This window comes from Megalops cyprinoides, chromosome 3 (genome assembly GCF_013368585.1).
Source record: "Megalops cyprinoides isolate fMegCyp1 chromosome 3, fMegCyp1.pri, whole genome shotgun sequence".
In the NCBI taxonomy this organism is placed as follows: Eukaryota; Metazoa; Chordata; class Actinopteri; order Elopiformes; family Megalopidae; genus Megalops; species Megalops cyprinoides.
Genome location: NC_050585.1, coordinates 5,004,429 through 5,026,531, shown reverse-complemented (window position 1 = coordinate 5,026,531; position 22,103 = coordinate 5,004,429). Strand labels below are relative to the sequence as shown.

The following is a 22,103-nucleotide window of genomic DNA, read 5'->3' as shown; positions in this document are numbered from 1 at the left end:
TTACACAATAACAAAATTAGTACTGTCACGCCTACATTAAGAAGTAATGTTAGGAACAAGACAAAAACTGAAGATTTCCTTCAATTTGTCACAGCCAAAAAGAAGTGCATTACCTCTCATCCACCCCTGCAAGCACATGTCTCGCAGAACTTCACATGTTCTTATGGAAGCACTGTGAAATGATTTTCACTGTTATTATTCAGAGCCCTAAACCTGGCCGTGAAGAGCAGCTGTCATGTAGATCAGCTAATATCATCAATTAATAAAGACTTATCACCCCACAAAAAGGTGGTTGTTTCTGCTGACCTGCTCGCAATAGCAATGACCATCACTGAGGCACAATCAAGCAGTGGTATTGGAAATGCTTCCCATGACCAGGGTCCCAACCACAATAAACTACATGGAAACCAATACGTCCATCTATGCCTGCTCCTATCTGTATATCTGCTCATATCAGCACTGTGAATTCATCTCTTGATCAAGACAAAAAAGAGACTGAAATGATAATTCATTCTCTGTAGCAAAGGGCGAGAGCAGTCACCCCACCTGGCCTCGAACCCAGGTCCACGGAGTGCTAAACCTGCAGCTTGACCACAATGCCAAAGAGCCTGGCTTGTTGGTTTGGCAGTCAGAGCGCATACTCTAACATAGTGACAGCACTCTGTCACACTGCCCTCCCCTACGGGAAGCGTGCCCATGCACTTCACGCACCAAGGCATCCCTCGCGCATTCCCCCAACGTACTTCTCCCATCCCAGGGTGCCCCACTCACTAGTGCTTCACCCATCTCTGGGGTCCATCAAACCAGGGTCAACCTAACCTGGGGGTCCCTCATACTGCTTACACACTGGACACGCCTCCGATGACCTCGCAGCAAGCCATCCCACCATCCCACCTGGCTCTTTGGTGTCGTGGTTAAAGCTGTAGTTTGGTACCCCGTACACCCAGGTTCAAGGCCAGGTGGGGTGACAGCTCACGCCCTCCGCTACATTCTCTGTTTACATTTCCATATGCTTCAGTGTGCAAAGGTGTTCTTACAGATTCATGCAAAATGGCATTGTAAAATGAAATCTAGTATGTGGGCATGTGTTGGGCAAAAATCAGATGGAAACTTCTGGTGTCGAAAGCATAAAGAGAAAATATTTATCCAACACTATATTCCTAAATCTTCGGTGCAAGGTTGCATCACCAGGGGAATACTTCAAAGTTGGGAGTTAATTAGAAGAAAGAGCGCACACGGGCAGATTAAAAATACTTTACTACAGACGAGGAAAATGATTTAACAGTGCTTAAAATTAAACAAACAAAATTGTGTGCACCGGAGCCTGGCTTGAGCTCACCAGCAGACTGTTTGCAAGGCTGAGATGGGCCCATATTTCTCAGGGCTGACAGCAGGAGGGACTATAAATTATGTGTCACAGACAGGGAAAGCCACAAGCTTTACAATCTCCCTGAGGCTCAATATGTCTGAATGTGTTTTATACATACATACATATTTATACCATATATATATATATATATATATATATATATATATATATATATATATATAAATGTATATAAAGACTAAAACAGAGGTTCTCCTTTATGAAATATGAAAAACAAAAACCTAATGACACAAGAAAAAAATGTATTGACAATAAAATGTGCTCCCTATATGCGTCGATGTGGCTCTGTAATGCTCTTACAATCTGGGAATGATAAGACATTAAGGAGTCATTTGTGCCTAATAAGTAACATTACTGTGCTGTGCTACTACCATAGCAATTCCCTCCGTACTGTACATTATCCCCGGTAGTCAGTTTATGTACTGATAGCGTTAGGAAGCACTGTTGCAGGACCCTGTGTCCGCTAAGATCCTTCTGCGCAGCAGCAAGGGGCAATGATGCCATTGTAAGACAGGAAGCCCAAATATAACACGGCGTGTGGGTCACAAAGCCCAAGAGGAACCAGAGCAAAAATATTATGTTCTACATCAATGATGTCCAGTAACACAATACTCTGAGAAACAGACAGGAAGCGTTGCTGGAAAACAGCAGACCCCTATGAGTGACGTCACCCGTGCCAGATCACGCTGGAGGGCTATCACTTTTTGGCAGAAAATGTCATTCCTGAGATAAGATTTCAGTGAACCTTGATTTCTTTCAAATCACAAGTGAAACCATTACCTTTAGTCAAATATAAATAAATAAATAAATAAATAGTGGCTAAATCTTCATTCAGACAAGCATATGTAAAAAAAAAAAGTGAGTAGCCACTGAGGAAGCCACTGACGAAACAATATTCGCATTCCTCCACGTGTGATCTGACACCACATGACAGAGATCTCTGTTCAATCTACTGTTACTGCAATGCCAGTGCACCCTCAACTCTGACTGACAAATGTAACTAAATATTACCTTTTAGACACCATCACATAACTTGAGTTTGGTGGAGGCTTAGAATAACAAACATATGAGCAAAATGGGGAAAAACATAATATAACCCTTGCTTCAATCTGTTACTTAACATTATGGACAAGGTTCACAGCAGATAGACAAAACTGCAGCCATGGCTGTCTGAATTGTGCTGGAAATGTGTGTTAACTGCCTTGCGCATCGCAAAACACATCAACTGAATTGTAACCTTCTGCAGCACTCAGTTTTAATCCACGTCTCAAGGACTCTCACGAGCAGAGCAGAGAACTGAGAGGAGTTGGGAGGTTTTGATTTCTATTTATGTGTTTATTTATTTTCGGAGGGGGCACAAATATGCAGATTGTAGGGGGAGGATTTCTCCTCCGCTTTGATCTCCAGTCAAGTTCAAACCAAACATTTTTTAACCTCACCCTGTGCAGATATTACCCAGGCTCTCGAATATAATAAATTCAGGATTTACAGGCGGGCTTCATATTTCTCTCAGTGAAGCTGTATTAATTTATGGGGATTATCAGCATTCCACAAGAGATAAGAACAAAGACGCAGGAAGGTTTTGCTGCCTTATTCTAGGCCTTTAGATGCAGCATTAATAATCAAATGTTGCTAATTTGATTCTGCTTTTGATCCCTGTGCAAAAGTAATTATTTTTTCCTGACAATGTTAATTTTAGACATAATAATAATAAGAATAAGAATAAGAATAAGAAGAATAATAAGAAGAATAATAATAGTTGATTGTTGAAAATTGTTTTTTTTTTCCAAATCAACATTGTCATACCAGAAAATATAAGGCATTGTTGTACAGTGTAGTTTATTGCAGAAGAAAATTATACAGCTCCACAGCAGCAACATGTGCTATATTCATAGGACCACAATTATTACATATTTTCTTTGCATTAGAAACCTCTGTACTTTTGTAAAATAAGTTACATTATCTATTACGTCATACCACACAGGCTTTTCCACAAGTCTAGAATTCTAACAGCTGTCCTCTGAATATCTGTTCTGTTATTGCATCTGATCTAACCTTGACTCCACACTAACCAACATCTTTTTCCCTCGAAAATGGGTTGAACACGTTAACCTTTTCCATTTGCTCACCCTAAATGTCTCTGAAAATGTCCACTTTTAATGCACATCTGTGGCAAAGGTCTCCAATGCATCATCTATAATCACACCCACATTGTCTCCATTAATTCCATTAAACATTCCCATATGGAATCAGGGCAGTGCAAATTCTACCTTACATGGTAAAACAGATACAGGACGCCTGTTGTCTTGCTGTGCAGCCTTTGTTTTCTTATGCATTACTACTTGCACTGGCTTTCTTGTTTTGGGGTGAAGTTATACAGATCCCACGGAAGAATCGTGTTTTTATTTTTATACAAAAAGGCAATTTGTGTCAGTCATGCCACAAATCACTGGCGTTTAGCTTTTAACGTTGCAATACTTCTACACACTGGCAGAACACCTAGGTTTGAGTGTTTTGTTGACATTGTATCGGCACAGTGAGCGCCTTGCTGTTGTTTCAACCCGGGAGCGCACAACCACAAACGATCTTCCCCACTGCCGTCACATGCGGGTGCCACCTCCTTTCAACGCTTGTCTTTCTCAGCCTCAAAGCGCAATCCTCAAAAACGTATATCTCGGCACCTACTCCCGCCTCTGCAGCCCCGCCGCCCGCTCGCACGCGCGCGCGGCGCAAAGCAACCGCGGCAGCTGATCGTTAAACACGCCCGGCGCTCACCCAAAGTATAAATCAGGCAATTTATTTCTACTTCATAGCTCCCTGGTGGTGCAGTGGAAGCTATGCCAAGGCTGCTGAATGGGCGAAAGTGAGTTTACCATGTGAGGCAGTTTCAGCATTCAAGGAGCAGTTTTTTTTTTTTTTTTTTTTGGGGGGGGGGGGGGGGGGTAGTCCAAGAGCAACAGCGGGCCCCTGCTCCTCAGAGAGCCATCGGGATCGGCGCAGCTTAGCGAGGACGCCGGGCACCGGCCCTGCAGAAAACAAGAACCGCCGGCACGGTCAGCCTCGGCGCTTCCGACATCCATCGCGTGTTGTTTCTGTAACGAGACCTTGAAGCGCTCGAGGAAGGACCCAGCTGACTCGGGCCTAATGAATAATTCCAACTTGATTCGCCTCTTCACAGGAGTAAAAGAGAACGGAACAATCAAGGTCTGTCCCAGGCCGCCAAATCTTGGGCAAAGGTGGTGGAGATGACTACCAGCTGGCAATTGAACGGTATTTTATTTATTTATTTATTTCGCATAAACAGTGCCAAGGTTATAAAATGGACACATTCCAGGTACTTCTATGGCCATAAAGATACACTACAATCAACCTAAAACATTCACTTTGATCAATTCCTTCATTCGGAGACAGGCAGAGTCACCTTATTAGTGATTAGACTAAAAAAGCTGCAGGAATCATGCAATTGCACCTCATAAAGTAATTTGCCCTGAATGTGGGGAATTGAAAAATGCAAATGATGCCTGGGTATTTTGTATTTGTGTTTTGCCCCTGGGCTGGTTGTCCCATGACACAAATCACCAATTAAGATCACAGCAGGGCTTGCATTTAAATTGGCATTATCTCTATCTGCCACACTACAACCATGTAGGCTCAAGTGTTTCAACATCAAAAATAATCTTACCCATTCTAGAATATGTATAATACACATATTGTAGTATAACAGTGTCACTGTTGTTAGTCTTATGGTTGTTTCATAAGAAAAATAACTTCTAGTATTGCCTACTTGTGCGAATATAATGTATGCTTTTTATTAAAAATGCATTTTAACATGTAACTAGGACTACAGTTTTTTTAAGTATGTTTTTAAATGATGATTGTGAGAACAAATATAAATGAAAGAGTTACACAACAGAAGACACGAATCACTTATTATCAAACACTATTTTCTTTTATGCTCTTTCAGTTCATGTTCAACTTGATACAAAATCAGGAGATGGTGTTTGGGCATTATAGTGCATCTTGAAATTGCAAGTTGCTGGCAGACAGAGCTCAGACTTGACTGAAATAATACATTTGCAGTATATCTATCGTTTGCAATATATTTATCCAAATACTCTACTTATCCAGTGCTGGGGGTTCACAGACAATCTCATGATTGCAAAGAAAATGTTTGTTCGCTTGACATATTACAGTGATTTTCTGAACAATACTTGGAGGGGACATTGAGTCTATATCATGTAAAATGAATTACAACTATTCATTGTGCATTTTAAGTGGACATTAAGTCATTAAAATCCATTCAAACCAAATCAATCAGTTTGCTCGCTTAGAAGAATGAAGAGCAAAGAATTTCTCTAAATGTATGCTGTAAAGGCCAAACTAAATTGGTACAAAACCACAACTTTAAACTAGAGACACTAAACTTTTTTAAACCTGACTACCTTAAAGAGGAACTGACTTAAGTGAAGAACATTCCTCATAAAACATGTAACACAAATTTGAATGATAATCAATCGGCTAAACTGTTTGATCAGTATCACATATTGTATAAACTGGATATGTGAGGAGTATATTTACATATTACAGTTATATAAAACAAATACTGATAACTACCTAGGCTTTCTGAACAAAAGGCCTATATGTTATATCCAAACCTATTCAGACACATAGTATCTCTCGTTTCCATTCGACCATAATAAATATGTTTTAAACATGGTTCAAATATTTCAATACTAAGATGAAATCTGTTTAGCACAGACACGTAGACACAGTGTGCGTATATGCAAGTGAGCGCATGCTGCCCGAGTGTGTGTATGCGTGATTTGTGAGTGTGTATCGGTGTCTTTGTATGCGGAACGTATGCACGGTCAATTAAGAGAAATGTTCACCAAATATGTTTGTGGTTACGGACATATTCAGTAATCCATGAAAGTCAAAGGTTTCCAAGTCTATTAAAATGTTGCTCCTCATAAATGCCTCCCGTTAACAACTAAGTTCTGCGGGCGTCAGATGAGAAAAGTCTAATTTTGGAGCGCGTAAACCGAAATAGAAACCAGTTAGCAAGAAGCGAACAGCTCCGCACAAAGAGCAGCAATGTGTGGACTGGAGAGAGAGTACAGAATTTGCCCCAGCCGCGAAAAGCAAACACTGGGACGGACCAGCCGCTGACAGCAAGAGTCATTCAGTCCAGCAAAATCCAATTCCACCACCTTAACCAGATGCAGTAATAAAGAGAAATAATATCGTGTCAAAGAGGGTTAGAAGTGTTTGTTGAATGTTTAGATTGGATTTGTCAGCTGTACTATTGGAAAGAGATGCTCTTTCAGCTTTTGGTCATAGGCTTTGATATAGCCTAATATAATTGTTTCCAACATATTGAAATAAACATGTTATTGTGTATTTATGGAGCTGTAGGTATATTAGTACATAATATCTTTGTTTTTCCTATGGCATAGAGACAGCTCTGACTTCACCATATTTCAGTTAATGGAAAAAGACATATTTTAGAGGACACTGAACATGGGCCTATATTAACTCTCAAGTTGTGTATACAATACTGTGGGTGAGCTACAGACAGACGTAACAGACTATCACTGTCACACGGTAGCTTCAATGCTAATCTATCTATCTCTGAAGTCCTTTGAAATGGAGGGTGTTTAAGGTAAAAAAAAAAAAAAAGGAAAAACACTCTTGCAATAATCAGTAAGACTCGGTAGGTCTGGATCCGCAGTCTAGGCATTTTTTTTTACAAAGAGTTTTGTTCATTTGTTCCCGAACGGTTACTTGAGGAATATTTCAAAAACCACAGTTGATGCGCCTACATGAGATGCTGCTCCTCTTCGAACGAAACTTGATATTTTATTACAACGGAAAAAACCGGCAACCAAACGCAGTGTGCGGATTGGAAACGTTTGATTTCACTCTGAGTGAGGGGATAACAGTTGTGTCTGGTTTTTAAAGAGGAACCTGCTTATACTGACGACTTTGACTTACCCCTACATAGCCTATGCTATTGATTCCACAAAATGATTTTATTTCCCAGACTTCAACTGATGACATGAATGACCTAGCCTACTCTTGGAAACTGAAAATGCAACAAACTTGTGATTAATGGACCTATTTTAAAAAGCAAGCAAACAAGCCAACAAAAAACGATTTTCATTTTGCAGGGCAATTTGTTAACGTTATCATTAACAGGTACTATTGATTAAATAAAAAAATAACTGGTTTCGACAAAAGCCTACTAAATGTACATGGTTAATGAAAAGAAAAAGCATTAGCCTACATTAAGACAGAGACAATTTGAATACTGAACACTACAACATTAGCCAACACGTTTCCTACGTCCTAGGACGTAACAGTCAGTATTTGGCATTAACCAGAATACACTGTCCATTGGCTCGAACTGTTTACTGTGAGGTCTAATGAGCTAAACTTGAAAGAAGTGGCGCGCGATTATAACCCTTTCGATTTCAGATAGCCTATTATAAAGCGCGTAAACAGACCGCACAGACTGCAATAATGCAAGAAACATGTATTAATCAAAAACATTTCAATGCCTGACTAGATGTGGAGAGATGCGGTTATATCAACATTCTGCGCTTCTAATTAGGCCGTTAAACAAACAAACAAACAAATAAATGAATAATTAAATAAATAATTGCCTCTACATAGCACTGGCACATAAATGTAGTCAACAGATTACTTTCAAGTGCACGCTGTAACGTTAGCCAATACAACGGCAAAACACAGGTCTCCGCAGATGTTCTCTTCAAACGAAATAATGCTTTAAAAAGTATTTTCGATGCAGAATAGGCTATATTTCAAAGGAAGCGTGAAGACGACTTTGTCTGATCTGTTCATTAGCAGATGGCAAAAATACCATTACATTTTCTTAATCCAAATACCGCATCGGGCAAAATCCGCCGATTCCCTTTTCACATCGGTACAAAAATGTAGCTATCTCTTCAAATGTGATCCCTCATTCCTCTCCTCCTCCCTCCCTCTATCACACTCTCTCCCATCTCTCCCTCCTCCCTCTCTCTCACTCTGTCCCTCTCCCTCACTCTCTCTCTCCCCCCCTCCCTCTCTCTCTCTCTACCCTAGCCCTGTCTGTATGAATAATGTCCTGCCTTTTGTAATGAGAGCGAAGAAAAAAAGACGCCGTAGTGTTCGGCTAGTCTCTGCACTGACATTGAAAATGAATGACAGCTTACCTGAATGCCAATCTTCATCAGACTGACACTGGGTTGACAACACAGCCTATACTCCCCTGCACAACGAATGACGTCTGCCATCTAAAACCCCTCCCACCACTCCCCCCTCTACCTCCTCACCCCCCACCCCACCACCACCTCCTGCGGTCCCCCCCCTCAGAAAAACCACAAACCCCGTGTCTTGTGCTTCTCAACCGATGTATTTGCGGTGCCTGCTGGCCCCCTGTCGACGTAATTTGTAACTGACTTTCAAAACTCGGCTGTTTGATTTAACTTGTCTGTAAAGCGATGAAGCTTAATTTTTTGTAAAATCACCGTTGCCAACAAAATATATTTTAAGAAATATAGCCTAACAATTCAATCTGAAGTAAAACAATTAAATAGTAATCGTGATGAATAGCCAATCTACTAAAAATCTAAATGAGTATCAATTTAAGGTAGACCCTCTCCGCTCAAATAAGAGAAATTAGCGGTAAAATAAATGCAGGATCCATAGTGATGACAAAAAGTCTGAATATGATATAACTGCGCTTTACTGTCTAAACTAATGAGCTCGGATAATCATAAGGAAAATTAATACATATGTACTACTAGAATATGTTTACCAGATTAAAACGATTTACGCAAAATTCTCGAGTATCTGTATGTAGTGCATGTAGGCTAGCTATAACGATATCAACGTCCCTAGCAAAGTAGCCTAATATGTAGTTTAATTTAGCTAGTTAGCTAAATAACTAGCTAGCAAGCTATAATTGTGGCACTTCGTGAATACGGAGAAACAATCGTCATGACTTGAAAAGCATTTAATTTTCAATGACGTGAATTTTCGCTGCAATAAATTTACAGAACTTTGAGACGGACATATTTTACCTGAAAGAACTTAGTCTCCTGATTAACATAACGTTGGCAAACCGCACGATGTATAGCTGCATTAGAAAACCTGTGCGATCAGACTCAGAGGGAAACGTGAGACAACATTTTACACTACAACTCCCAGAAGCGGCTGTCATTTAACATCCACTGCTGTGAATGGTGGTTCGCCTCCTTCGTTTAGCCTGTTACATTGAACGATATTGGTAGGTTCCGGTAACTAAGGAAGCCACACACCACGACTGGGGAGAAAAAAGGAATTTTGTTAAGGTTAGCCAAACGACTGTCAGGTAACGGTAGACTATCTGTATACAACATACTTATCTAGGAACGTTTTAAACAATCCTCACAATGTGATAGAAATAAATTACCTGGGACAAAGTGGCTAGCTTCGTAAAAAGATAACTTTAACTACGTAGCAAATGTAAGCTAACGTTACAAAGAGTCGTCTCACCTGCCAGCCAGCTAGGTCGCTGCCAGCTATGGAAATTATAACGTTAGCAAAATCGCTAGTTAATAAAACTTGATTTCCTCAGCCAAGTCTCGAGAAAATGTTTTTTTCTCGAGCATCTAGCCTTACCAGTTGGCTTACTAGTTGGCTCGCTGGGCAGTAAGCTAACTTACTTGTTTGCAGGCTAGATGGATGGCGCTAGCCAGCTAGGCTTTTTACGAGATGGAAAATTTGCAGATCTAAATTTAGTGCGGGGTGTTCTTTGCACCCTGGTCTCTCAGGCAATCTAGAGTGTAGGTGGGCGCATCGCTGGGGCGGCGTCTTTTAGAAGATCAGTGGCATATGCCGTCAAATATAGTAGCTAACGTAAAATACCAGTTTGAGTTCTGCCTTCAACATTCAGATGAAGATTAATTAGAAAAACAGAAACTGATGCAGTTTCGTGAGCTATGGCTTGGGAACCACAGGTGAACGGTGATGATTGGGTCATATGTGAAAGTCTCTAAACACGATGAAAATAATCTCTGCTTGTTTTTGTTTTTGTTTTTTTTTTCAGTCTGGTAACGTCGAAATGGAAACGTTATTTTCTGCTGTTGTAAAGGATACTGCAACGTAGTAAACAGCAATAATCAATTAAAGCAGTTAGCTGACTGTACTTGCGAAATAAACAGATGTGATTTCTATTTTGATTTTAGGAAGCTAGCTTTCGGTTGGTCTACGTTTGGCCTGCTATGTTTAACAGCTGAATAACCTAAATCTAAAAAAAAAAAAAAAAAAAAAAAACCCACACACCAACATAAATCATTAGAACAACTATTTCTAAATTATTTCACTCTTAATTCGCTCATTATCTGCTTATCTACCACCTGCTCTGTTTGTTTTCCGTTTTTTTAAAGGCCATGCTGACCTGTAACACTCTTAACATGTAAAATAAAGTGTCCTACAAACAGTGCCCTTGCTACATTCACACCGGTTCAGATTAGCTGCAAGTTTTTTTTTAAAAGAAGTAACTAGAAAATAGAAAAATTTGGTAATACCAAATGCGCTAATCATTGAAGCCAAATGTAAGAACACTAGCTATATGTTTTTGTCATTTGTTTTATCCAAGATTTAGTTTGCAAGCTAACGACCTGCACGAGAAGAACCTGCATGACTCTACAACTAGTGAACATTTGCTCAAGTGATTTGTAACTTATTTAAAGTTGGCTAGCTCTCCAAATGTTCCTTTTGGCTGGAGAATAGAGCAGATCAGGATCTGGAGAACCATGAGATTTTGTCTCCGCTCTGGTGTGCAGCTGTTGGATATGGCATACCATTCTATGGCATTTTGGAAATATTGCTACCATGGTCTTTGGTGTTACCCTTTGCACACTGCTTCACAGGTGTGATCTAGACCAGGCTTGGATCACTCTTCCAATAAATAGTCTTTTCAGAACGCTGCACTTCTGTCAGAAATATTAGTGTGCCAACATAATCCACTCTTCAGGTGTTCTTCTTGTTTTGTGGTCAGAGAACTGAGCTGCAGACATATTGTGCAGCTCCAAGCATATTCTCATCTGGTCAGGAAATGGTTATTAATTTGTTGATGTAGCAAACAAATGGCCTAATAGTAAACCCTTGATATGTTGTTTTGCCCCATTTTTTTGTATTTTGTGTTTCTCTCAGATCACACAAAAAAGGCATGCACTCCCATTGTTTATTGGCTCCTGTCTAGCTAGTTGGAGCAGAGGTACAAGAGGGAAACACATTTTTAGCCAGCTAGCTGCCTAGTGACCTACAGTCTCTGATCGATTGCAGGAAGCTACCACCCAACAACAGTGGAGGAACGAGTTGGTTTCAAGTTGTCATTTGGGGAGAATGGCTGGGACAGTGCTCGGCGTAGGCACCGGGGTCTTTCTAATCGCCCTCATCTGGATCGTGGCTCTTGTGCTTGGCGTTCTTTTCTCTAGAGCCACAGGGCCAACAAAGTAAGTCCAGCCTTAGAATGGGTTTCTCTTCATGTATTATGTGAGGCAGAAGGTGAATATTCAATCCAACTACTCTGTAAAAGCTAACACAAAGTACACAGCACTGATTTCAGGACCTGTGGTATTTGGATTTCTAGCAGCCCCTTGATAAAATACTGTTTGCTATGTCATCAAGGGCAAAGATATGACAAGGCATGTTTTTTTTTTTCCAGTGGCTGAATTACAACAATTTATCTTATATACAAACATCTCTGGAAATATTGTGCAAAGTCAGTTAGCCATTGCGGTCAACTTTGGCTAACATAATGGTGCAACTAGTTGCTATAATTTTTGTTTATAAGTCTAGGAATATTTTTATTAAATTAATAAATGACCAAAGTAAAATTAGTATAAGCAATAAAGCTAAAGTACTTTGGAGGACTCTGTCAGAAAAAACTCCAAATCATCAAGGTGATACAAGATGGATACAAGCCACACAGACTGGAAAAGACATTATACTGCTTGTTAGGAATTAAGGCAAGTGTATTTAATTTCCCACGGTTCAATGACCAGACCAGATGTTTTTAAATAGGCTTGGACACCTGGATGAAGACAGCTTGAGATGCTCCGCTTGTTCTTTAGGAAACAATATTCTCAACATATTTAATAGCATTGCTCAAACAATGGCATCTACTGCCATCGAACAATGTGGTGCAGAACGTGACGTTTTACTGTGATTTTGAATTTGTGTTTCTTGCCCCTGTTTTCAATGCGCACCCCTCTCCTCAGGCTCACTGTCATCCCAGTGTTCTTCCTGGCGCTCGTCACCACCCTCGTCCTGGTGTTCTTCCCTCGCAGCGCCGAGATGCCCTCTCCGATCCGAGAGGTAGAGGTAAGTGCAGCGATGGCGTATGCACAGTGCACCAGTGCAGTGAGCAGCATAATGCCCCCCCCCCCATGTGTGTCAGCATGCTATGTTAGCGTGAGAGAACAGGACGTGCAGTCCTCCAGTCACCCACCGCAGGACTGGTACCACCAGTGGGAACAAACCCATAACAAAAGATGCAGACTGTTTTAATAGTTGTGTTTTTACCCCCGAATATCAGGAAATTGAAAGCAACATGTCGGTACCTGTGATTTTTAAGAGCTCTTTAGGATCTCTGTGGGTCGTTGCAGGAGATTTCTGGTGGGTTTTACAGAGGGCCCAGTTTCCCCCCCTGGAAGCACGCGGCGGTGTGCTTGTTAAAAAGGCCAGGTCTGCTTTATCTCCCCTCCACAGCAGATCTCCCTCAAGCTTGCGCCAGGAGAGTCAGCCAGATTGACTGTGCTCCAGAGGAAACAAAGCCCGCGCGCTTCACATTTTCCACTTTTAATGAAAAGCGTCAACGGTTAGGTGACATTCAGAGAATATCTGCTTTAAAAGACTGATCATTTCGCATTCATCTGTATGTTATTTTTCCAGTGTTAAAATAATATGCATCTATCACTTGCATCAGTTTCGGTCAGTATGAAATGATTGTGGTAGATCATACTGAGAAAAACACATTTTACAAATAGATCACATTGAACAGAAAACAGCATTTTCCAAATGCTAGTCCTGTGTTTAAAGTTTAATTATTTACTGTTAATTATTCATTTCTGGCAGAGTGATCCATCCATGGAACACTACTACCAGACATAGTGGAACATGGGAAATATTGTCACTTAACCCATTATTCCACAAAGCTATTGATGTCATGTACAATTTTAGCTTTATCGTCCAAGTGATACTGGTGTGTTTGGCACATGATATCAAATTCATTAATGTGATAATTGTAAATCTTGAAGTAGAGGTACCACAAGGCCAAAAAGCGCCTGCCTCTCTGTGCCCGAATCGGAATGCACTCTCAACCAATTGGTTCTCATGGATGGGGTGTGTCCCTTAACGTCTGGCTGCTGGCGGATGAGCAATGGCTAACCTCTCACTGTTAAACAAAAGCAAAATATCACAGTGCCAATTAGAGCAGCCTCAGACAGGGCCCCTGAACACAGCGTTCGATGCCACATTAATAAAACATGGCCCAGGCTCTGTGCTTCGCTGGCTGGCTAATTGGCTAATTAAAAAGTGAGATGCGTTAAACGAGAAAACATCGCATCCGCTGGAGACGCCCCCCCACACACACACTCCCCCTCCCCCCGTTGTGCCTTGTCTTTAGTCAGCAGTCGGTTTTCACGTTCACATTCGGGTCAACCCTCTCACGGAGGCCGAGGTCTTTTGGGAGCATGTTTGTGGTTAGTATTCTTTCCCTCTCCCCCAGCTCTGTTCTCTTAACAGGCTGTCAGAAAAACAACAACTGTCCAAGTTTAACCTTCACTTGCTGTATCCTTTTTAAAAGAGTGTATATCCTGCACCCCCCCCCCCCACCTCTTTCCCCCTCTCTGTCTCCCTCCCCCTCTCCCTCCCTCCATCCCCCTCTCCATCCTCCCTCCCTCTCAGTCGTTGTGCTGTGGGAGGACAGCGCCCATTGCTGGTGCTTGCAGGAAACCCGTTTAGATGGGCAAAAGAGGATGCAGGCGCAAAGTGAACTATAATTCATATACAGCTTGGAATCTTGTTTAGGAAAAGCTCAGAAAAACTGTATATGAATATGAATGTGAATTGCAGCTGTAGAGATTGTATTTGGAAGCATATGCCAAACTTGAACTGCTTTCTTGATGCATTTCTTACATTATGCCATGGTGCCAGTCATGGTATATATTTTTAGTATGTACTATGTAACCCATTTGTTTTCACTCTGTGAAAGCAGAAGCTGTCCAGTAATGTGAAGATACTGCATGCAACTATCATATTCTATAACCACATTGGTACACGCTGAGGTTTAATTTCAGGAATTTTAATGCTGTTAATTTGACCTTGATTAATCAAATAACTAGACCAGGTTGAGGGCAGAACCATAGGTACCTTTCTATTGCTTTTTGGGAAAGCACAAGTTTAAATTTTTTGCTTTATATTTATTAGTGAACCTACACATGAATCTGCATGTTAACATAACGATGTTTGAATCGTTGTGATTGAACAGTGTGTAACTGCACAGAGAAAGACAGCATTCGGTTTTCCAGTTTGTTTAACTATAGCATATTGAGCTCCATCATGCTGTTCATGCATTACAGTAAATGTCACTTCAGAATGTCCCTGTACATTAAGGAGTGTTGCATTTAAGCACCTTGGGGGTTAAAGTACACTTAGAGTGGTCCAATTCATTTTTATTATTGTTTTTTTCTTCCCTCACCAGGCATTAATTTTCAAATACTCAAGGACTTTTCCCACAGAAAATTCATTTCAAACTCTAGTCAGATTAAAATGTTAAATGATAATTATATGGTAAGTCGCAGTAATTATTTAGAGAACACCCCTAGGTGCTCTTTAGATTCCCCCTTCTAGATGTAGATGAAAAAGTTTGAGAACCAAGAAGAATGAAGAGGGAAAGCAGGAGTCTCCTACCTCCACCCTCATACTGCAGATCGCAGAGGATCTCTTCTGACACCTAGTGGAGAAAGCATGTAATAGGAAATGAATAATAGATCTCGGTGTTCTTGAAACATTACACTTAGTAATGTTTGTCATTCAGTAATATTGTTTGTCATTCAGTAATATTGTGGTCATATTGTGTCAGATACATCTCCTTTAAAGACGTGAAAGGAGAGGGAAAATAATGTTTGAGTGTCATCAGTGTGGTGGGCAGTCATGTCTCTTCAAATCATGTTATTGTTTAGCATGGTTCTAAATGGCTGTCTGTGTGGTGTTGCAGATTGTGGACAGCTTTTTCATCGGCCGCTATGTGCTCCTGTCTGTGGTGAGCCTGGTGTTTCTGGTGGCCTTCTTCATGCTGCTGCCCATGCACTTCCTGGAGCCAATATACGCCAAGCCTTTGAGGACTCATTAGATGCTATATATACAGACATTTTAAATAAAAGCAAATTTCATCCATGTTGGTCTTCAGTTTATGTAAGAATGCTAGTACTTAAAATCATGAATATTGTATGAAAGTAGGTGCTATCTACCGGTAGTCATTACAGTTTCAGCTTAGCTATATGGTGTATAGACGTGCAGAAAAAAACAAATTACTATACAAAATACCCTCACAAAGTATGTGATGCTGTGTAAATAGAGAGACTATGTTGGTAGTCATTCTCGTGTACTCATGTATTTATGTTGTCACTTATTGTTGGGAGGTCATAACAGAAACCATATGCTATTCATACTTCTACCACTGCTATTAGAGGGAGAGTGGTGGGCTACTGGTGTCTAAGGATGAAATTCTTTGAATTATTTGAAATTAATAACCCCACTGGCAGTCACATTGACTATGTGATCCTGACAATTATGAAGGTTTTAATTGTAATATTCTCTGTATGCTTTTTTCAATATGTAACATTTGCGTACAACAGTATTGCATACATTCTTACTGACAGTTGTTGTTTTATATCTTTTGGTTTATTTATTGTGTTGTGATGTTTTACACCTTTTTATCTATTTTATACATTTTTTATGAAATTGTTTTGGAAAACAATGTGATTTAATAAAAAAAATATTTCATTTTCAATTTCAGCTCTGGAGTTATACACTGCAAAAAATCCAAATCTCACCAAGCATATTTGTCTCTTTTCAAGTCAAAATATCTCTTTACACTTTACACAATATAAGACACAGTCACCAAACAAGCAAAATTTCCTTGAGCTACAAGGACTTGTTTTTTTTAGACGGTGCATCTTGAATATCTTGTTTGGTGAAACCGTCTTGAAAACATCTTACTTTGAGTGGTATATCAAATTAAGCAAGCCTTTTTGACAAGTCAGAAGGTTTTTAAACTGCATGACAGAAAAACACTTCCTAATACCAGTTAAAAATGGATCAAAATTAGTTTTTTTCCACCTAATTTTAAGATCCCTTTCAAGAAATCTTAAGTGTATTTCCACTAGTTCCATTGGCAGATTTTTTCACTTATTACTAGCAAAAAACACCTTGTATTAATTATTTTATTTCTTATTTTTGAAGGGCTATTTTTTGCAGTGTAGTAAGTGCCAGGGTGGGAGTCTTGCTTGTATTGTCTTAGAGTTGCCTCTCAGCTAAATTTTTTTAAATCACATCTGAACTGTACATCGCTCATATCATCGGTGCATGGCTAGTTCTTTCTGTATGCACTCTCTGCTAACATCTGTGCACTGGTATACACTGTAGCACCGCCAAGATTTCAGCAATAGCAATAGTGAAGGTTAGGTTGAATTACTTTATTTTCCTCAAGTGAGGATAGTCCTATACAGAAATAAGGTTGCAAGGAATGACATAGCAGTGCAATGGAGTACTTTGCATCCCAGCAGCTTTGATGGCACCGATTTATTATCTTCTAAGAGCTATTCACAACTCTGCTGTTGGTTATCTCAGCAGTCCATAAGTGTCTGGTTCCTGTCAGATCCCAGAGGGTCCTCCAGCACTTGAAGCTAGCGTAAGTAATGGTGTGATGGCAGAAGTGTTGCTGGTGTATCAGCTCGATGTAGCATTGTCTTCTGAAAGAGCGAAGTGAATGAGGTTCCTAACAGCAACACAGCTAAATAGAGACGACTGTTAATTAACTCCAGACGCATCCTGTGTTGTGTCACATTTGCCAGTATTTAAACCCGTTAAATTACATCTGCACTCATCCACATTCAGATGTTAATTTTGGATTCAGGGGCGCTTTCTCTGAAAGACTGTCTCTCCCCCACACATGCACAATACGGCAAAGTTACAAAGAGCAAATGCTGGCCGTGGCACAAAACTTGAAGCAGCATAATTTGACTATTCTGTTGTGCAACAAACCTGTGCGCCATGTTTGTTCCTTTTTCGCCAACTAAAAGCAAGAGGATTTGCGCATTTGTAGAGGTCTGCCTTCTTTTCACAGGAATTTGCTGCAGCTTGTTCAAACTACATCCTTTGTTTTATCCGTATGTATGTATGTTCTCACAGTATGTACATTTACCAAAAAGTCTCTGTTTTAATATTTGAATCTTGCTGGTAACAGAGGAAGAAACAATAATTGACTGTGTTGCAGAGCTCATTGGCATCACTATCTGGGGAAAAATTAAGCCAGCGTTTCCCAAACCTCTCCTGGAGGACCCCTTGTCCTGCGTGTTTTAGATCTCTCCCTGCTCCAACACAGCTGATTTAAATGATCAGTTTGTTATTAAGCAGCTTCAGGAGTTCATAACAAGTAACATCATTTGAATCAGCTGTGTTGGAGCAGGGAGAGATCTAAAACGTGCAGGACAAGGGGTCCTCCAGGAGAGGTTGGGGAAACGCTGGATTAAACGATAGCCTGTTGAAACAGAATCCTTATAGGCCTGAGATTCCAGTACAAACACGGCATACAGCAGCATCTGTTTCCACAAACCTGTCTCACATTCATTCACATACGGTGGGAAAGTCTCACTAGCTGTTCTACACACACCGGTGAGGGGCGGATTAGCTTCACTATGGAGATATAAGGGTACACCCCCAACCCTAGGCCTTGTATGTGTTTGGCTGTCCCGGCCTCAGGTATCAGAAGAGTAAAGCCTGGGGGGGCGTGTCCTGGGAGATGTCTCATCATCGCCAATTCCCAGAATGCTGTGAGGGATGGGAGTTGGGGGGGGGGTGTCGAATGTGAAGCCTTTGGAAGTGGGGAGCTCAATTACATGCACTTCCCCACCCCCACGCCCTTCATCTAGAAGTCCACCCCCCCATTAATATCGGGGTGCCTGGCAAGACGTGCGGTGAAATTCCAACCAGGACGAAGAAAGAGAAACTAATGAATCAAATCCAATCCTATTAGTTCCGGCCCACATCCCTACACAGAAGGCTTTTTACATGGCGATCAACTCCAGATTACACTGAGGCTGGGAAATGGGGTGCATGAGGGGGATATACATCTATGTGCTACGTCATGCATCTTTGTGCTCAGTTATGAAACATTTATCATAACCGAGCTCAGCTGTGTTTGTTTTAAATAGCCACGCCGTGGACCAACAGAGATCGAAGAGATCGTCTCAAAGGGGGAACACTGAAGGTTTCAGAATGACACGTTCCATTGTGTGGTTTTCATTTTTGATGTATTTTAATGTTTTTCCTCAACTTTGCGCATAAACGCCAGGGGAAGGTCTCCATCAGCAGCAGTTAACATGGAGGTGGTGTTTTGCGCAGCAGATGCCAGTGGTCACCACTAGCACGTCACACAACGGCCTTACTGTTCCTCACCGGGCGTCTGCCAGTCCCACGTCCTCCTCGGTCCAGGCGGCTGAAGATGTGGCGTCCTCAGTTCTGGCAGATGCTACAGTATTTATTTTTTTTCGCCCCATGTTTAAAAAAAGACACTGTTTTCTCACTTTCTCTCGCCCCTTCTTAATTCTGGTTTCCAAAACTTGCTCTCCTCTTTGGGGGAGTGGGAAAATCGACAGAACAAAGCAGTCGGGGGGGGCGGGTGGGTTTTGGGGGGGGCTGCTCTTTGGGAATCTTGAGCGGGCGCCTTTGTGGGGCGGCCAGCTGGACATACAAAGAGATGGGGAGCGAAGGAGAGATTGAGAGAGAGAGAGAGAGAGAGAGAGAGAAACAGAAGGGAGAGGTGCGTGTACGGCCCAGGATGTGGGGAGTTTGGGAGTTGGTGGGGATTTGTGGGGGAGTAAAAGGGGAAGACTCCTTAGACAACTAGATCCAGTATTTAGATCCAGCCAAGCAGAATGCCTGCCCTCCCCCCCTCCACCACCACCACCACCATCATCATACCCTCACTATCCAGCCAGTTATTTTTCATCATATGGACAAAATGACCAGCAACAGCATCCCCTCAGCTCTCACTTCACATTCCACAGAGCATCTGAGACCATCTCTGCATAGTCCCGCCAACCTACCACTTTGGTCCAGATCAGACCCCTTCCTCTTTTCAGGAGAGGTTATGGGGGCAGGGAACCAATCCACTTCCTGATTGCAATAACCGTCATTGATTTGGACTTTGCCCATACTGTTATCCGTGCATGGCACGGTTTCATAGCAGCTGAATATCCAGAACTAGTGTGGATTGTAATAGCATTTAATATTAATTCATGGTAAGTTTAAAATGTCTTTTGCAGATGTTTACAGCTTCCGTATTTTTGAGCCAGGCTGTCATGGAGTCACTAGTGATTTTCTAGGGCTGCAGGCTGCAATCCTTGAAATTTGCAGCCAGTTTGCAGCCACTTCTTATCTCAATTTGATACCATCCCCAATAGGATTTAAGAGCTAGAGTTGGGGACGTCAAAAAAGAGCTCTAACATAAATCTTGCTTTTTTGACAAAAAAGTTATTGCAATAAAATATAAATACTCCAACATAGGCCTCACTGTTTGTGGGAAAGAAGTGTTGTGCTGGACGGGTCTGTGTGGGTTACCAGGGCGATGGCTGATGCATTCGAGGGAGAGAAGTGTGGATTTTCTCACTGCAGCCTGGTCCCGCTCCATTACCCCCTTTGTGTGGGGCCAGAGGGTGCTGTCAGCCCCTCGCACACCCAGGAACAAAATCCCAGCCAGGCAGCACCTCGGCCTCTACCCCTCGCCCAGGAGGGGATTATGGCGAAGCATGTTCTCCTGTTGGGAAGATTAAGGCCCAATTTAGAGGTCAGAGTGGACTCCAATAGCCCCTCGCTGCTCCAACCTGACGCCCCATCCCGGGGCAAAGCGTGGCTCTTTGCCTCCACACTGGGGTCCCGCAGCGATCGGGGGGGATATCTGTCCGAATATCGTCCACGCCCAGGCAGGGGGTACAGCGTTGGGCACAAAGGATCGGCCACACCGACAGGGAAGGGTTTTGTGTCGATTTAGTGTGTGTGGGGGGGGGCTGTTGGAGTATGACAGGAACAAGTGAATTCCTCAACATGGACCATGCAGCAGGCTCATGCTAAATATAGGAGTGACACTTGTTGGTGTTGCCCATTGCTCTTTGTATGAGTAGCTTTTACAGTCTGTGAAGAACTCCATCATACACAATGTACTGCAGAATTACAATGGCGTCATGAGAATCAAGATGCAGTGTTACATTGTGTTGCTCTCTGTAAATTGCCTGTTAAATCATGCTAGCTATTTCCTGTTGAATATGACCTTACCAGATATAACTTCTTTCGCAGAATTTCATTGTGTACATCCCCATATTTCTCTTTCTTGCGCTGAACAATGGCAAAAGTTCATTGGTTGAGGCAGAAGTTTGCAGAGTCTTCATTTGGGATTTTGCATATTCACACCATGTTCTCAGCTTCTCTCTCTGTTTCTGGGCCACAGACAGCTGCACCAACACCTACACGTTTACTTTACATATTACATACAGTATGTTTATTGTATGTGGGTAGACAAATTAGTAGTCCAAATGACTAGAATTGCTATTTTTTGTCCCCTTACTACCAGACTGTGCAGAAACTCATTTTAAAGCAGATACTGTAAAAGAGATAGCATACACAGAGGTTTGCGTTGTGATGCATTAGCATATACGTAAATGGAGATTTAGCAGCTTGGTTGCTATTGCTTGTTGGATCGCTGCAGCTGCTTGCTTTGTTTACCTCAATATGTTCCACTCCTTTCACTTTTCTTGTTTGTCCACAAATAGTTAAAAGAACCAGTTTCAGATTCTTTCACATCATGCTATAGCAGTGTAAGGACTAAAATTTTTTCCAGCTTATAAAAGGACTGAAGCAAATTATTTGTTCACCTTTGTTATTGCAGAATTAGGTAGGTATCAATCAGTACAATACAATATCCAAAGATTTTCCCAATTGTTGGGATCTCAGAAACAAATCCCCCGCAAACAGTGAGGGTCTCCTGGTGTGTTGAAGTTTGCCTAGGTTGGAACCATGTTCACCTGCTGGTACCACACAATAGCCTGCCCAACTGCAGAGTTAATGACAGTCAATTCTAGCAATTATGATAGTTCACACAAAAAGTGAACTATCATAATTGGGTTATTTTTCTGTGTGTACTATATGCCCTATTACACCTAAAGAGGTGTGCACAATCATCAGCCGTCACCTTGATGCCCTAAGGCATGCTCGAATGAGCTGAGGCAAAAAAGTAACCGCCCTCGTCAGTTTGAAGCCGGGTGTGTGCTATCTATATCAGGGGTGGCAGGGGTAGCTGGCTCCACGAGTCTCTATTGTGCAGTCCACAAACCAAGTGGCTGTAGGGATAAAACAAGGATCAGGTTGTGCCTGTAGACCCAGCGTG

The 22,103-nt window shown here is 41.5% G+C and overlaps 2 protein-coding genes across 3 annotated transcripts in view; one reads left to right on the top strand and one right to left on the bottom strand.

Annotated features, from left to right (window-relative positions):
• pknox2 (pbx/knotted 1 homeobox 2) overlaps nt 1-8,676 on the bottom strand; it is a 64,145-nt gene extending 55,469 nt beyond the window's left edge. For both annotated transcript variants that reach the window (XM_036525172.1, XM_036525174.1), the window contains exon 1: nt 8,605-8,676. The gene's annotated coding sequence lies outside the window, so the exon portion shown is untranslated. The remainder of the gene's footprint in view (nt 1-8,604) is intronic.
• A 1,016-nt stretch (nt 8,677-9,692) lies between these two features.
• On the top strand, nt 9,693-16,193 carry tmem218 (transmembrane protein 218). Its single transcript, XM_036525600.1, has 4 exons — nt 9,693-9,764; nt 11,723-11,892; nt 12,661-12,763; nt 15,660-16,193. Exons 2-4 carry the CDS (start codon nt 11,783-11,785, stop codon nt 15,792-15,794), a joined length of 348 nt encoding a protein of 115 aa, XP_036381493.1. The 5' UTR covers nt 9,693-9,764; nt 11,723-11,782; the 3' UTR covers nt 15,795-16,193.
• The last annotated feature ends 5,910 nt before the right edge of the window (nt 16,194-22,103 follow it).